General features: G+C 35.7%; 1 protein-coding gene across 21 annotated transcripts in view; it reads right to left on the reverse strand.

Moving 5' to 3' along the window:
* Nucleotides 1-1,764: 1,764 nt before the first annotated feature.
* TIA1 (TIA1 cytotoxic granule associated RNA binding protein) overlaps nucleotides 1,765-18,524 on the reverse strand; it is a 31,454-nt gene continuing 14,694 nt past the window's right edge. For 5 of the 21 annotated variants that reach the window (XM_041755012.1, XM_041755009.1, XM_041755011.1 and 2 more), the window contains 10 exons: nucleotides 17,779-17,833; nucleotides 17,574-17,606; nucleotides 16,259-16,346; nucleotides 12,833-12,908; nucleotides 7,811-7,919; nucleotides 7,333-7,428; nucleotides 7,135-7,219; nucleotides 6,355-6,478; nucleotides 5,399-5,544; nucleotides 1,765-4,443 (listed from right to left, as the gene is read on the reverse strand). In XM_041755012.1, the coding sequence (XP_041610946.1) occupies nucleotides 4,317-4,443; nucleotides 5,399-5,544; nucleotides 6,355-6,478; nucleotides 7,135-7,219; nucleotides 7,333-7,428; nucleotides 7,811-7,919; nucleotides 12,833-12,908; nucleotides 16,259-16,346; nucleotides 17,574-17,606; nucleotides 17,779-17,833 (939 nt within the window). In that variant the 3' untranslated portion in view covers nucleotides 1,765-4,316. Of the gene's footprint in view, nucleotides 4,444-5,398; nucleotides 5,545-6,354; nucleotides 6,479-7,134; nucleotides 7,220-7,332; nucleotides 7,429-7,678; nucleotides 7,920-12,832; nucleotides 17,834-18,524 lie in introns of those variants that run through there. The other 16 variants (XM_041755018.1, XM_041755014.1, XM_041755019.1 and 13 more) reach the window with 12 other exon arrangements.

Below are 18,524 nucleotides of genomic sequence, written 5' to 3' on the forward strand. Positions count from 1 at the left end.
ACTCCCACGCCAGGTCCCATTGCTAGACATTTTGATCTCTCGTTCTTATGGAGCTTACGCAGTAACTGAGAACTAGGGAATTCAAGGAAGAAAATCCTCTAAGTTGCAGGTCTAAAAATGTTTATTCTATGGTCATCCATGATAGTGCATGTGTGTATAAAGTGTCATCGGATATATAATTCAAAGTTCTGAAAACACTACTACTACAACTAGCTGTCTTTATTTAAAAGTGAAACACCGAACACCTCTTTGGAGAACGTGTGTACGAGAGCAGGGCTTAGTGACTGAATTCTCCACTGTGAGGGGATTGGTGACCAGCTAGTTTTTTGGTGGGGACCATCAAATGTCAGCATCTGTCTTTTCTTTCAAAAATTGTTTATTTTGGGGATCCCTGGGTGGCTCAGTGGTGGAGTGTCTGCCTTCAGCCCAGGGCGTGATCCTGGGGTCCCCGGATCGAGGCCCGCATCGGGCTCTCTGCACAGAGCCTGCTTCTCCCTCTGCCTGTGTCTCTGCCTCTCTCTGTGTGTGTCTCTCATGAATAAATAAAATCTTAAAACAAAAACAAAAAAACAAAAGTTGTTTATTTTTTCCATATAAAGATCCTCCAAAGCCCGCATGACCTACACAATTGCGGCTATTGGTATTTTAGAGCTGAACAAGGATAATGGGCTAGGAATCTCATTAACCTAGTAAAATTGTGCTTAATCACTATTCCAACCCTAGCAATCCTGAGTTGGAGGTCTGGTTTTTCCTTTTATAGTTGAATTACTATCAGAACAACTTCAGCTGCCTCCAACTTCAGAGGCCTAATATAAAATCTTATTCAACTGAGACACATTCATAAACATTTTATTAAGGCTTTTAAATTAAAATGTGTTATGGAGGGTAGGTTCTTACAGTTTTTAAAGGTTTTGTTTATTATTTATTTATTCATGAGAGACAGAGAGAGAGAGGCAGAAACACAGGCAGGGGGAGAAGCAGGTTCCATGCAGGGAGCCCGATGTGGGACTCGATCTCGGGTCCCCAGGGTTACGCCCTGGGCTGAAGGCGGCGCTACACTGCTGAGCCACCCGGGCTGCCCAGGTTCTTACAGTTCTAAATACAACAGTCAAAATGCAGTGACTGGAAAAGATGGAATAACTCTCTACAAAAAAATGATTTTGACTTTAGAAATCATTACTTTATCTCTACTCAATGTGGGGCTTGAACTCACAGCCCCAAGATCAAGTGTTACATGTTCTACAACTGAGCCAGCCAGGTGTCCCTAAAGACAGGGACTGCTTTAAAAGCCCAGGTCTGCTTTTTCAGTCCTACAAACACATTTTACTTTTCCAATTTAACCATAACCTCAAGAGCACCCCACAGTACTTAGTAAACCTAATTCTCTTTGTAAATATAATCTAGTCCCTACCAACTGCCTTCTCAAATGTCCACTGAAATCTAATGCACATACAAAAGCAGACGAGCAAACACAGGGACAAAACAGGAGAATAAAACTAGAATGTGTAACTCATTTTCAACAGGAAGATAACATCAACAAGGAAAAATGAGATCCTGGTTTCATAATGAGATAAATCTACAGAATGCCAATTCTTTGTGGTATTAAACAGTAACCAAATGCAAACCATGATTTCTGGAATAAGATTAAAAAAAAAAAAAAAAAAAAAAAGCTAACAAATACCTGAGTGAATATAACAGTATGGCTAGACCAAAAAGAAAAATCTTTCACACACAATAATCACTGCAAGAAAATCCCACAGGTTATAGAAAACATAAAGGAACTTTAATATCCAAACAGTCAGGGCAAAGAATACTGGATTAACGACCCATTAAGTGTTAATCACTTCAGGTTCTTTACAGTACCAGATGTATTTTATAGTAAAATCTGAATGCATATTGCAGAGAACGAAACCATTTTTAAAACTTTTAATTTTCTTACCTGATACTAACCAGTATGATTTTTAGACTAAAAAAAAAAAAAATCTTTAAATGATTTAACACTAGGAGTAAGATTTAAACCAAAGTTATCAATGTTCCTGAAATGTCAATTTGTTCAGTAGTCACTTTTTGAGAAATACTACTTTCTTCTCAAAAAGTAGTCAATGTACACTTTAAGATTTGTGCAATAAGAAAATATATTGGCTAATAAGTGTTACTTGAGATAATCAAAGAAAACTATACTTTTGCCTAAATTACTTCTGTCCAAATAATTTACCCTGCAGTCCACAGATGTACAGGAAACAAAATATTTTTGACTAAGAAAAATGAGGGTCCTAAAATAGAAACATAAACCAGAAGAATCGAAAAATAGCTTCCTGATATTTTATTTTTGAGTATTTCATTTAAGCTGCTTCTGGTTGCATGCCCTGATCTGTAGAAGTTAACAAGGAAATAAAATTCCCGAGTATTTAAAAAATTTACTCATCTTCCATAAAGCAACTTTTAATGTATCAACACTTAAAAATACACAGTGACTTAAACATCAGTACAACTGCATAGAATTGAGCTCCAGAGAATTATACACTTATGAGCTGTCTTTCCTGGGCTCTGGTTTACATGAATATTGGCTTTAGAGACCAGCTTAATTTGCTCCTATCTGGAAGAGACAAGGCCAGGAACGTTAAGATTTCACAGGCCTTTTCTGTTACTAAATACTAGGAGCTCTCTGAAGGTCTTAAAAACAACAAACCATCCAAATATGTATATGGGGGACTCTTCCCCTTTGTGAGTAAAGGAAGAAGGAAGTCTGTGACTTTCACTGAAAACAAAACAAAATCTCCCACGACTCTTCTAAGAGACTCTGAAATGTACTAGAAATTTTAAAACTAGAACAATGCCATCAAAGATTAAACCTCTTAATGCTCGGAGCCACCCCAAAATAATAAAATTGGGAACTCCGGGAAAACAGGTACCAAAAGAATAAAAATAATGATTGCACTGAGGATTCTCCTCTTTGAAGGCTGTTTAAGGAGGTAGGATTTTAAGGTTTTTTTTTTTTGTTTGTTTATCTTTTGGCCTCTGAACATTTAAAAAATGCTTTGCCCGGCTGGTCCTTCAGGCTAACTTTGAAGTTCACAACGAACCCCAAGCCTGATATAGGATAGTCTACAGTTTCACAGCTATCATTTGTACATATTAAAATTCAGTTGATTTACTCTTTTTGAGTAAATATAACTAGAAAATGGCAAATTAACATATTCCTTTACATACAACTTTGTGTCTCAAAATTCTTGAAAAACAAGAGCAGATGACTTTGTATTCAAAGACTACCAAAGTGTGTATTTGATATTCACATGCAAACAACTTAAAACCTTATAAATCTCCTGTCAACTCTGCATGATGCCTTTAAGAAGGAAATGACATACAAAGCTTGCTAACTGTGCAAAATATTAAACTGCTAAAACATTTTACAGAATGAAACAATACACGTAAATGTAGAAGTTGACACATGAAATTAACACGGGCTCATAAGAACTTCTCACATTTCAGAGATTTTCTTTAGTAGCAAGTTTTTGTTTTTATATTTCCTGGTACACAGCAAAGTTTATCACAGAAGATAAAAATCCTTTAAACAAATCCAAGAGGGAATTCTTGAGGCACCTTCTCATATAAAACACAAAATGAATGCAATTATCAATCCATCTGAGAAAAGTTTTCAATCTAAGTGAACGTCATTTTTTTCCATTTAAGTATATTTTACAGAAATTTAATAAGGCAAGACAAATTTGTGAAAAATGTAGTTACAAAAATGATGTAAACTAATAATTTATATTTTAAAACCCCAAAGGGAAAACAGTGGAGGATGGGACAGTTCAAACAATGCTTTAAAAAAAACAAAACAAAACCCTAAAACAGAATTGTGCACAAGCTGAAGATTACAAAGAACTTCTAGACTCTGCACAGTTTTGGTTCTTCATTTTTTTTAACATCTTTATATTACATGTTTTAAATCATATCAGGAATGCAAACTAGAACTGCACGCTACTTTAGTGGAAAAAAGTTCAACATTGTGCAATTTTCTGCCTCTTACTTTTAAAAAAGTGGCAGCAATCCCTGCATTTGTATTTGAAACAAGGATCTGAGAAACTTTATCAAAAAAGGTAATGAAGGCAAAAATTGGCAGACATCCAGCATCTTGTTTCTTTTTAAAACAATGTGGATGATAAGTAATTTCATGATTAAAAAATGAATCTTTTAAATAAATACATTGTATCTGACATTTGCACTGACTGATTTGATAAATCTTTAAGTAAACAACGGCTTTACTACACTCCCTGTAGCCTCAAGCCACTGGCTTTAGATTATGGAGTCCTTTTTCACTGGGTTTCATACCCTGCCACTCGATACCCTGCAGGCTGATTAGGCAACATGCTGCCATTCTGTCCTGGAGGTGGCTGCACTCCATAATTTGGTCCCATCCACGGTGCAGAAGACTGTGTTTGACTGGTAGAAAATGTGAAAGAAGCAGAGAGGAGGGGAAATCCACCGGTTAAAATGCCAAGAAAAAATAACATTATACATGGAAAAAAACACTTAAGCCTAAATATAATAATAATGGTTATGCCAAGGAAAACAAAGGCAAAAGTTTTTTCTCTTAAAAACAAGCATCCTCATAGGTTTAATTTGTAGTTTACTTTTGTTAGTTTAATATAGCTAAAAAAAGAAAAAACAAAACCCCTTTATCTGTAAACATTTATTCCCTTTGAATTCAGAAAATACTCATTTCTAACCTCAGAAAGGAAAACTGTGCATCTGGGTTAGACATACACTGAACAAACCACTACCTGAAAGAAACTCATCATTTGGCACAATAGAGACTGCCACTTATATTACTCAAAGAAATTAAAACAATTATTAGTGTATGTAAGCTCATAGTATTTTTCAACATTACAAATAAGGTTCTTTCACTTATATATTTTTTAGATATTTTATTTTTAAGTAAATGCTACACCAACATGGGGCACAAACTTGTTACAAGAAGTACCCATATTAATGTATAAACCTACCCTTTAGCACAGAAAAAAAAAAAAAGCAGAACAAATAAAACAATCATCATCAAAATAACTGTATCCAAGAATGGCTAAATGATCAGAGGTCACATAAAAAACTTAGCAATTATTAAGCTCTCATTTTCTTCCTTAAATATTAGTTGATTCATTATCCAGCATTACCAAAATTCTTTTAACATTGGTTATGCCTCAGGGCAGTTCATTTCCAGACAATTTTTAAAGAAATATACTTAAAACTATAAATTAGAAACAGCTCTAAACTAAGTCCTTCAAAGGCTGAAACTTGCCTTAGACAGAGGACCACATTACCTACTAAGTACTTAAAATCTCTTCCTAAGTTCTTAACTTTTCAAATGCTAATAATAAAAGAAAAGAGCAAATATGCTTACTTAAATCCCTGTTGATTCCATGCCTGGCCGTACATTCCATATGCAGGTACTTGCCAACCATTAGGCATATACTGGCCAATTTGTTGTGCATTTCCATACCACTGGCCCCACTGGCCATAAGCTTGTGGATATCCAATTTGATTCTGCTATTAAATAAAATCGTAACAGGTAATTTAGTATTATTTGAAGTTATATGCACACATACTGTCCTAATATACCACAAACGTATAGCCATAACATATAAGGCCATGAATGCAATTAAAATGAAAGGATAAACAAGAGTCTGTAAGATGGATGCTTTAAAAAATATATATATATATAAGGCAGTAGGTAATGTCTCCATAATAAATATTAAACTGTACAATGTTTCAGTGTTTTGTAACTAAAATAGAAAGGGAAGATATAAAAGATTACTTATTCCATATAGCTTATATAGTTTAGCTTTTCTTATGCTGTCTGCACTTAATTTACACAGTTTCTTCACAGAATTTTTTTTTTTTTTTTAAAGAGAGAAAGCACAAGAAAGTGCAAGAAAGGGGATCTTAAGCAGGCTCCACACCCAGTACAGAGCTGGGGCTTGATTTCATCACCCTGAGATCATGACCTGAACCAAAATCAAGAGTCAGACACTTAACTGACTGAGCCACCCCAGGCATCCCCTCACAGAAATTTTTATGGGTTCACATTTAAACCACTAAAGCTTCCTGGAAAAACAAAAGTAGCAAAATCTAGAAGAAAATGCCAAGGTTCTAAATATATTTATAGCTTTTGTTTCAACTGAATCAAACACATTTGTGAGTTTCCAAATAGTATGTGAATAAATCTACCAAATGTTAAGAGCCCTTATATATTATCATTTTAGCTAGAAACTATTAACAAGGATTATCAATAATTTCATTTTAAAATAACCTACTATCACGCCAGCAATTACTGTCCAAAGTCAAGAACCCTCTCACCTGCTGCACAGGATTTATCATGTCAAGAGTTTCTTTACCCCAATAGCATTTCACAACATGACCTTCAATGGTAGTTCCATTAACAGAAACAATTGCATGTGCTGCACTTTCATGGGAATTGAACCTATTGAAAACAATATTAAGAATCACCAATATAAACTGTTTACTTATGAATAAAACTTATTTTTAAAAATCAAGCTGAGCCTGAGGTAAACAGGCAGTTCACACAAATAAGCATGTTAAGAAGTCTATTTTCTTTGGTATATTTTTTCAAAAATCTTGTAGTTCTGGAGAAATTTATTTTAATAGAGAATGTCTTTTTTGTTTGTTTGTTTGTTTGTTTGTTTGTTTTTAAAGATTTTATTTATTTATTCATGATAGTCACACAGAGAGAGACAGAGAGGCAGAGACACAGGCAAAGGGAGAAGCAGGCTCCACGCAGGGAGCCCGACGTGGGATTTGATCCCGGGTCTCCAGGATCACGCCCCGGGCCAAAGGCAGGCGCCAAACCGCTGCGCCACCCAGGGATCCCCATGTTTGTTTGTTTTTTAATAGAGAATGTCTTATTGATCTTGTGGTTATAAGGAGGGAGCCATTAAAAAAACAGCGGCAAATACTGCTAAATGCTAGAGAAATTTCTATTTTTTTATCCAAGATAAATTTTTTTCTTTCTTTTTTTTTTTTTAAGCCAAGGTAAATTTTTAAGAAAACTACTAAGTTAAATATTCAAAATGATTTTGGGGGGAAAAAGTTTTGTTTTGTTTTTTAAACTACCCATACCGAACAAATGAATATCCTTTATCTGGAAAGACTCGAATTTCCATTATTTGTCCAAATGGCGAAAAAGTCTGACGCATTAGTTGTTCTGTTAGACAAAATACAAAAACAAACCACACCAAGTTATATAAAATCCTATAAACATCAAGCATTCAGTTAAAAAATTATCCTCAATGTGCCATACAGTTAAGGTTTCCATACCTGTCAGCCCAGAAGTGACACCTCCACAGTATACAGTACAGTTGCTTGGACTAGACTGATTTACAACCTCATCATAGGATAGCTGTTTGGTGTTTGCTGAGGAGGGAAAAGTTTAATATTTTAAATTCATTAAATAAAATGTTCAGAAACAGAAAAGCAGCATCAATTACACTACTGTAATGGTAATTTTTACCTTGACTAAAATGCTTACGTAACACATAATACATTTGAGGATTAAACATCCCCAACAATATCTAAAAAAATTACTTAATATTCTCTATTTAATAGGAGACTTGACATTAGAGATAATCATTTATTTAAGATTACAAAAATGAAAACTAAGTACATTTTGAACAGTAGTCTTGATTTGCTTCTCATCTATTTCTGCAATAAGTCTCCGGGAACAGCTCTAACATTTAAAATCTAGTGTATTTTTCTCCAAAATTCCACATTTCCTTTTCTTCTCCAATACACCTACACTCATATGTACTCTTTGGAGCTGGAGGTTTTCGGGTTGCCCAGTTAGTTCTGATTTGTCTTCCACCAAGCCACTGGCCACCCATCTGTTGAATGGCGTTTTCGGCATCCTGTTCCGCACATTAGAAATGACAAAGAAGCCACCATTAATTGATGTTGACAGACTATTAGCAGTAGAGAAAATTCAGTTGCTTTTCACAAATGTCCACTGAATGAAAATGCTGTATAAAATATACCATATATGATATGTTTCCTAAAATGCAACGGTGCTTTTAAATTATCTTTCATTTGGGTATCAGACTTTGGGAATGTTAATTACCTCAAAGCCCTTATTATAACTACTATAAAGTTCATGCAATAACTATTATGGATGCAAAATCTTACTTTACACAATCCAACAAACTAATGACAGTATTTGGTTTTTCATTCACTCTACAAGTAAACCCTAAATAGCTATCATGTTCTAGGCAGCAGATTAAGCACCAAGAATTCACCAATTGATTAGACAGACATGGTCTCTGGTGCCAGAGCTGACATTCTTTTAGGGCCACAATAAACATCACAAATTGTGGTAAATGCCATGACAGACACAAAAGGATGACAGAGAACATGGGCTTTGGGATCTAATTTAGCATAATTAGAGAAGGTCTCTCTGAAATATATTATTTATGTTGAAACAGAGGAATAGGAGCTAGCTGAGTGAAAACATTAGGGAAGGAAGCCCTTGTAGAGAAAAGCTTTGCAAAGTGCGTTATGGCAGGAAAGATTTGGTATGTATCTGAAAAAAGCATGTTTTTTTTTTTTTAGATTTTATTTATTTATTCATTCATGAGAGACAGAGAGAGAGAGAGAGAGGGGCAGAGACACAGGCAGAGGGAGAGGCAGGTTCCACGCAGGAAGCCTGATGTGGGACCCGATCCTGGGTCTCCAGGATCACGGCCTGAGTCAAAGGCAGACTCCCCACCACTGAGCCACCCAGGCGTCCTATGAAAAAAGCGTGGTCAAGACAATCAGTTTCAGTGGAATCTAGTGAGCTAAAATGGGTGCCAGAGGAAAAAACTAAAAGATTTTAAGTTAGAGATTGTCATGATTTGATTTATGTTTTAACAAGGCCATAATTAGCACTAGAAAGGGAATGGTTTAGGGAAAAGGGTAATAAGAGGAAAAAGACACTTTGAGACTAAAGCAATACCCACAGCAGTGGATATCACCTATAGGAAGACTCAAGAATTGTGGTGATGCACAGTAAGTAAAAGGGGAGGAAATCAAAGATAACTCCTATGTTCCTTCTTGAGCAGCAGGGAGGATAGTGTTAGTTAGTTCCAATTTACTGAAATTGGAAACCCAGGAGGGAGGAGGAAAACAGGTCTGAGGAAGAAACAAAGAACCCCATTAAGGATACATTAAGTTTGAGATGTCTCTAAGACATCTAAATGAAAATCACTTGTTAAATATGGAGCACAAAGAAATAAAGTGAATTGGAGATAGGAATTTCAGAGTTATGAGGAAAGACTAGAGAGAAAAAGAAGAATCCTGGAAAAAGCAAAATCTGAAAACTGAGTAAAGGAAAAACTACTAGAGAAGGTGACTAAAAAATTGTTTCCAATGATAAAGGAAGAAATCCCAGAAGTGTACTGTTACAGAGCCAAAGAAGCAGAAATCTAGTGATAAACTTGAAATGAGTAGGTGGTAGTATCCTAGCTGTTTGTTCAGAATGAGAACAAAAGTCAGCTTATGGTGGACTGAAAAGTAAATGGGCTGCAATTCTGATTTATGTATGTCAAATGTGGGCTTAGAACCTACCATGAGAAAACAGGCAAATTCAAGGTTAAGGCCATTCTTGAGACACATAAAAAGGAAATGCATATCCTTTTTTATTTTTTAAGAGGTCTCTTCTTCTTCTTCTTCTTTTTTTTTTTTTTTTTTAAGATTTTATTTATCCATTCATGACAGACACAGAGAGAGAGAGAGGCAGAGACACAGGCAGAGGGAGAAGCAGGTTCCATGAAGAGAGCCCGATGTGGGACTCGATCCCAGGTCTCCAGGATCACACCCTGGGCTGAAGGCGGCACTAAACCGCTGGGCCACCGGGGCTGCCCGGAAATGCATATTCTTAAAAAGAAACAAACACTGTTTACCATACTTATCAGTTTGAATTCCATGACATATTTACTGTTGTGGGATGAATTATGTCCCTTAAATTGACATTAAAGTCTTTTTTTGTTTTTTTTTAAATTTTATTTATTGGGGATCCCTGGATGGCGCAGCGGTTTGGCGCCTGCCTTTGGCCCAGGGCGCAATCCTGGAGACCCGGGATCGAATCCCACGTTAGGCTCCCGGTGCATGGAGCCTGCTTCTCCCTCTGCCTATGTCTCTGCCTCTCTCTCTCTCTCTGTGTGTGACTACCATAAATAAATAAAAATTAAAAAAAAAAGATTTTATTTATTTATTCATGAGAGAGACGCAAAAACACAGGCAGAGGGAGAAGCAGGCTCCCTGTGGGGGGCCCAATACAGAACTCAATCCCAGGACCCCGGGGTCACAGCCTGAGCTGAAGACAGATACTCAACTGCTGAGCCACCCAGGCATCCCTGACATAAAGTCCTAACTACCATCTGCCCCCAACTGTGAATGTGATCCAAACTAGAAACAGATGTATTAGTTAAGATGAGATCATGCCAAGGGCACCTGGCTGGCACAGTGGGTTCAGCATCCAACTCTTGGTTTCAGCTCAGGTGGTGATTTCGTGGGTTGTAGGATCAAGCCCTGCAACGTCAGGCTCCATGCTTAGCAGGGAGTCTCCTTGAGGATTCTCTCTGCCCCTACCCCGACTCGTGCACACACTTTCTCAAAAATAAGTAAAACTTAAAAACAACAACAAAAGAAAGATGAGATCATCCTGGATTAAGGAGCCCTAAATCCAGTATGACGACCTTTTAAGAAGACAATGTGGACACAAATAGGGTGAAGGCCATGTGAAGACAAAAGGAGAGACTGGAATGATGTAGCTACAAGCCAAGGATACAAAGGATTGCTGACTACTGTCAGAAACTGTGAAGGGAGAGTTCTTCCACAGAACCTTGGGAGAGAACGTGGCCATGATGACAACTTGATTTTGGACTTCTACCTCCAGAACTTTAAGAGAACAAATTTCTATTGTGTTAAGTCATTCAGCTTATGGTACTGATATAGCAGCCCTAGGAAACAAATACAACTACTCACAAAAGGGGATCCCTTCTCTGCCTCTCTCTCTCTCTGTGACTATCATAAATAAATAAAAATTAAAAAAAAAAAAAAAAAGGGGGGATCCCTGGGCGGCTCAGAAGTTTAGCGTCTGCCTTCAGCCCAGGGTGTGATCCTGGAGTCTGGGATCGAGTCCCACATCAGGCTCCCTGCATGGAGCCTGCTTCTCTCTCTGCCTGTGTCTCTGCCTCCGTGTGTCTCTCATGAATAAATAAAATCTTTAATAAAATAAAACAAACCAAAAAGGGTACTTCATGGACACCTGGGTGGCTCAGTGGTTGAGGATCTGCCTTTGGCTCAGGTTGCGGTCCCAGTGTCCTGGGACTGAGTCCAGTATCAGGCTCTCCACAGGGAGCCTGCTTCTCCCTCTATCTATATCTCTGCCTCTCTCTGTGGGTCTCTCATGAATAAATAAATAAAATCTTAAAAAAAAAAAAAAAAAAAAGACTACTCACAAAAGAGGGAAAATATCTTTTATGGGGTGTGTGTATGTATGACTGTCAATTGGAGATGAAAAAGTGCGGGCCACAGAAACACAGCTTTGAGAAGTCTGTGAATTACGGCAGTAAAATGGGGAGATAGATAGGAAAGGCATATGGGGTCAAGTGTGTGTGTGTGTTTTTAAAGATTTTATTTATTTATTCATGAGAGAGAGAGAGAGACAGAGATAGAGAGAGAGTCAGAGACACAAGCAGAGGCAGAAGCAGGTGTGGGACTCAATCCTGGGTCTCCAGGATCACGCCCTGGGCTGAAGGTGGCGCTAAGCCACCCCCAACCCCCTACCCCCGGCTGCCCTGTGTGTGTGTGTGTGTTGTTGTTTTTTTTTAAAGTAGGCTCCATACGCAACCTGGGGCTTGATCTCACAACTGAGCCAACTCAGCCAGTCAGGTACCCCAAGCATGGTTTTCATTAATACATACTAGAACATGTTTTTTGGTTGATGGGAATGACCCGTTGGAGAGGGAAAGACTGATGACACAGGATAAGGGAATAGCAAAGAACATATTATATTCAATTATATGTACAGAAAATGTTCAAGGGGTGCCTGGGTGGCTTAATCAGTTAAGCATCTGCCTTAGGCACGGGTTGTAATTCTGGGGTCCAGGGATTCCCTGCATGGAGCCTGATTCTCGCTCTGCTTGTGTCTCTGCCTCTCTGTGTCTCTCATGAATAAATAAGATCTTTAAAAACAAACACAAAGATATGGATTTGCAGTTAATATGATTGTTATATTTTAAAAACTCCCAAGAACCAATGGAAAATTACTACAAATAAAATAATTTAGTAAAACATGTTATATAGGAACCAATTGATAGGGGATCCCTGGGTGGCTCAGCGGTTTAGCGCCGACTTCAGCCCAGGCGTGATCCTGGAGTCCCAGGATTGAGTCCCACATCGGGCTCCTTGCATGAAGCCTGCTTCTCTGCCAGTGTCTCTGCCTCTCTCTCTAATAAATAAAATCTTTTAAAAAAATAAACTTTGAGAATATAAATAGGGAGATAATGAATTAAATACATAAATGAGATTTTCAAAATCTACCTTTGATAATTTAAACATCTCTACTTTCTATATTCTGAATACATTTTATCAGTACTTTTCATGCATCAGGTGCTAAATAAATGCTGAATAAATGACCGAACAGGAGAAAAAAGATATCCTCTTGTCAAAGTGTTAATTATCAGTGACCAAATGGCAGATGAAAGATAATTACTAAAACAAAATGATTATCTTTATTCTTTACTCTTAAAGCACAATTCATGTATTTTTTAATTAAGCTCACCCATTTGTTGAAAAAGGAGACAAAGCCATATCCTTTAGATTTTCCTGTTGCCATGTCTTTTACCACTCTGGCATCTCTGAAATCAGAAATAATCACAAGTTTAGGTTTGCAAACTCTCTTCTGGATATCAAATGAGAATGTCATACACAACTCATTTTTATGTTTCATCTTCATTAAAATGAACCTTTAGTGCACATTCACCTTTTATTCTATAAAATTTATCATGTATTAGCAAATGAGGCTTAATAAACATGCAAATCAATAACTTCTTAGATATATATGATGTATATATTGTACAAAAACTGCTGCCCACTTCAAAAAGTTTTTAAACTTTTAAATATTAAGCATGGTAAAAGCAGCTATTCATATGAAATTACTTAACCATTTATAGGGTTCACAGGCACATTAGATGAATGGCTTTCTTTAACCATGCAATTTATAAGTTTCTATTTGACACTATATACCACCTAATCATTAAAAAATTAAAATAGAAAACTGGAAACTAAGAGAATAAAAAGCTGTATATTTCCTAAATTAATTAAATTATTTTGTTTTCTCAGATCAATTGATACACCCCCCTTTTGGACTATGGGTAAATTTTGAGAACTTGATGTTTTCAGAAATGCTAAATCACACTAGACACACACTTTAGTTTTAACTATATAAGAAAAGATTTTATACTGAATTTTAAAATAGCAATCATATAAGATTGATTGGAAACTATAAGATATAAAAGCAAATTTTAAAAAGTCAGAAAGTAAAAAAGCACGCCAACATTTATCCACTGTGAACCGTAGCTTGTAGTTAGCCAGGGCAATTCTGTCCATTCTTCAGAGATACTCTGCAAAATAACCAGAGCCCTATTATTTGAGATTGAGTAAAAAAACCCAGCCATGATAGCTAAAACTCCATACCTCAAAAAATTGGACTCAAATTGTGCTTCACAGGCAATCTGCTTTTAAGTTAGCCAGGTATGTCACAATGCTTGTTCTCTCAGGACACATGAACAAAACAGGCACTTTCACAACAAAAACCCAAGTCAGAAAGCCATGCAATATAATTTTATAGTATACATAAGCATATTTCGATCAATTTAGGAGTGATTTATTAAGTGTTTAGGGTCAAAATGACAAAGAGGTGGTGGTGAAAGGGAAAACTAATGCAAGTCACTTCTCAATACAAAAAAAATACTTAATTATTGGTATGGTACACATGCATTTAATGTGGTAACTGATTCACTTCTATACCAAAATTAGACTATCCTAAAGCTCAAAGAATAGCTTATAAAACTATATAAATTAGGATAAGAAAGTACTACATTTTTTATACTAAATATTTTAATAGGCCACCACTTACTGTATACCATCTATAAATTAAGTACTGTTGCAGGATCTCTACAGAGAATATGACTATCCTGGGAATTTTTCAATATATAATTATTAATTTATCTCCTTTAACAAAAAAAATCAGGAAATGATGCTACCAACTGAAAATGATTCTTTTAAATTTAGAAACACTAACTCCTTGGGTAGCCTAAAACTTATACATTATACATTACCTCAACTGAAAATTATAATCTATAAATTGTAAGTTATAAAAAAAGCCTTACCAAAAATATATATACAACAGTAATCATGGTCAATCATAAGAAAATCTAGGCTATAATTATGATACCAACATATTTAACAAAAAGAAATTACTGATCCATGATTAAAAAGTCATTATTAAAATTGGAATGTCATTTAACTTAAGCTCACTGATTATTAAACTATTCTTTATCTAATCCCAAACTAAAATCTCCATGTTTTCAGAAAAGCTACTGTAATCAAAATCAAAGCATTTAAATAAAATAGCTACTGAGTCTGTTAAAATGTTAGAAAATCTTTTTCTTTTTAAAGTTAAGTTTCAGGATATGTTAGCCTTGAAATATATTTAAGTCTTACTTATTTCTGAAAGGATTCTCTAAGGAAGAAGCAGCAAAGATCTAGATCAGGGTTCTTTAATCCTTCTTTAATCCTTTTATGGTCCTGTGACTACTCTGAAAATAGGATAAAACTTACAAAGATACTCCATACCAAAATGTAAACAAACAAAATTTTGTATACAGAGATTTACACAGCTTCCGAGAGGCCAAAGGTTAAGACTTTCCAGTCTAGGTATCTCAAAGCAAGCTAACCATCATCAAAACCCTAAGACCAATCAAAAGGAACAATCAAGAAACTAGAACTTTACTTATTTTCCTAATCAGTTCTCACAAAGAAAAATGTCACCTAAAAGAAGAGTCCATTTATAACCCTAATCTTTTGACTGACTTTAAAGTTGGCCCCTTACTTATGACCATTCCCTGGTCACTATTTATTTTCATCCTCCTACCAATGAATTACAACTCTTCAAATGAAAACTCCTCAAATTTACCACCAATATTATTGGGATTTACTTTCCAGCCTTTCCTCACCTTCTTTTTCTGCTGTTGGTCTGTTCCTGAAACCAAACCAAAGCTAAAGTTTCCTTTTTACTACTCTTCTAGCTGGAACAACAATAAAAAAGCAACGAGAAACCCAAATATCCTGTTTTCTAAATTCAACAAGTACTTCTAAGAAAATATTATAATCGACTTATTCTTACTCTACTATGGCATGCTTTTCAATTAAAGTTCTTTTATGATGAACACTATCTAGCGCGAGATATTTACAATGGGCCTAAACTGTACGATTAATAACAAATGCAGGGGGATCCCTGGGTGGCTCAGCGGTTTGGCACCTGCCTTTGGCCCAGGGCGTGATCCTGGAGACCCGGGATGGAGTCCCACATCAGGCTCCCTACATGGAGCCTGCTTTTCCCTCTGCCTGTGTCTCTGCCTCTCTCTTTGTGTCTCTCACGAATAAATAAATAAAATCTTTAAAAAATAATAATAACAAATGCAAGCAAGACACTGCTCCACAAAATACTGAAAAGCATTACTATTAACAGTAACAACAATAACAAAAGGGTAGATATCTGAGGACTAACATTTAACAACTGCTTTTTTATGTTGAATTGTTAAGGTTTCTTTTTGTTAAAATATATTAAAACAAAATGCATGGTATCATAGAAATGCCCCACAAGGGTCTAAATTCCTTAGTCACACCACAAGGTTACTAAAGATTATGACCAAGCTAAGCAAGACACTTACATAAGAAACAATATGTACAATAGCAGATTTGTCTCCTAAGAGCTAACACTAACCTGAGAAAGGATTTTAAAATAACCGAAGACCAAAGATTTATCAATGGGAAAACAATCTTTGGCTGGTAACGGCTTAAATAGTCTCTAAACAACATAGCGAATTATATTTAAGGGTTTAAAATTCATAATAGATTTTCATATTACTTCTACATAAGACTGTTTCTAATTAAAATCAGTTTAAATTTGTCTTCTGTTACTTACGATATTCTTCCAAATGGTGCAAAAGCAGCTTTTATATCTTCAGTTGTTATTTCTGGACTGAGATCACCAACAAAGACATGGAAATGATCTTATAAGGGGAAGGAGGGGGAAGTGAAAAGAAAAATAATATTTTAGAATTTAAAATACACTAAAATCTATTCAATAAAATAATCTTAATTTATGGATTAAATAAAGTATAAGTAAAATACTATCCTATATCTATACAAATTCTATCAATTTTACACATAATGAATGAAGGTGATAATATAGGAAAGATTCTCTTTAAGACTGATATATCTAACTGGAAACTGACAGTTATAGTTCTACTCACAGCCAATTATTATACTGGTCTAAGAAAATAAACTAATAATACATAAAAAGTATTGTTAAAAATTATACTTAATTACCATTTTAATAGTGATTATTTACATTTATCCACTTTACCACTAGAGTTTTAAAATTAAAATAAAATAGTGGTATTGTGAGTTATGTAGACTAGATTTGCCTCAGTTAAGACAATTTGCTGAAGCTAGCTACATGATATACGTGGTTTAACCATATTTTGTGAAGAACAATCAAAGAAATACCTTGCATTGCAACAGTTTGATGTTAAAGTATTTGACAGTTTTCTCAAAAGCCAACAGTTTTGGTTGCCCAGACATTACACCATTCAGTTTATGTGAATCCATGTGCAAGTGAACTAAGACTGAAGGCAACAGAATGAAAACAGTAATCCCTTCACTTTATATCAGACCATTAAAAAAGCATTGGAGAGAAATAACGATCCCATATGTGAAGTTTTTTTTTTTTAAAGGACAACGTTCAAAAAAAGAAACATTTAAAAAAATACAAAATAGTTGGATCAACACTTTAAAAGGAACACATATATCAACTTTGACAAAGTATATTTGGAAAAGTTACCCCCATTTGGCAGGCCTTAAGCAACATACTGGGTTGCCATTTGAGAAACACTATTTCAGGAGCAACTCAAGCAATCCAATCGGAAGATCTGGTATGAAGCACAGATCGTGACCTCAAGGAAGCAGGGGTTGGTGAAATTTCACCTTTAGTTGGTGAAATTATTTCTAAGGCATCAGCTGCTACCAAGGGGGTCAGAGAGCTTGAAACAGCACTATAGTGGACAAGCCACATTTGGTCAACACTGGGAAGAAGGGGGAAATATACTGCCAGAGAGACAAACAGAAATATGACCTCCTCCCTCCCACCTCCCCCCAATATCAAACAAAAAAACTTCAAGTGGTTAGTGAATACCCTTTCAAGAGATTTCATTTTATGTTTAAGAAGATACAATTACCTTGTGAACGCTGTGTGCTGACAACGGTACTACCTGATGACAAAGATTAGATTTGTTCTTAAATTTATTAACACAAACACATTCAATCATATCTTAGGATAACGATCAAAACATTACTGCAAACATGTATGATGTTTATATGCTTTACAATAAAACTACTGTGTACAATAAAAACAAATGTTCAAAGAGCATAAAATATACTTACTGCTTGTATCTTTCTTTTGACTGCTGGGGGTTGTTGCCCAATTCACTTTGACTTCCTAAAAAAAGGTTTCTACATTTATACTCCACAAAAATAAAGCTCAAAATCAGGTATTACAAGATTTTCATCTATAAACACATAGGAAGGTATATGTTGGAGACGAACACTCAAGAGCATACTAGTTCTGGCCAAAGTTTCAATACTTCTCTTTTAACCTACACTTACTCAAATGTTGGCAAATCCACATCTTACATACTTCTGTTAACATTCAACTATCCTTTCTTATCTAAAGTAACAGTCATGGGGATCCCTGGGTGGCGCAGCGGATTGGCGCCTGCCTTTGGCCCAGGGCGCGATCCTGGAGACCCGGGATCGAATCCCACGTCGGGCTCCCGGTGCATGGAGCCTGCTTCTCTCTCTGCCTATGTCTCTGCCCCTCTCTCTCTCTCTCTCTCTCTCTCTCTCTCTCTCTGTGTGTGACTATAATAAATAAATTTAAAAAATAAAAAAATAAAAAAATAAAATAAAATAAAGTAACAGTCATTTCTTTTTATTCTTCCCCATTAGCATCCAAAGTTCTAGATGTTTCATCCAAGCTTGAGTAATTCAATAACTATTTTAGTATTTACTGTGTGTGGCATCATGAAGAATATCAACATAAACATGCCCTCTAAAAGCTTTATCCCATCTTTTAAATATTAAATGTGACCTTTTTCTATAAAGTGAATATAATGCATGCTTCTAAAAGG

The sequence above is a fragment of the Vulpes lagopus genome, chromosome 5, assembly GCF_018345385.1.
Source record: "Vulpes lagopus strain Blue_001 chromosome 5, ASM1834538v1, whole genome shotgun sequence".
NCBI lineage: Eukaryota > Metazoa > Chordata > Mammalia > Carnivora > Canidae > Vulpes > Vulpes lagopus.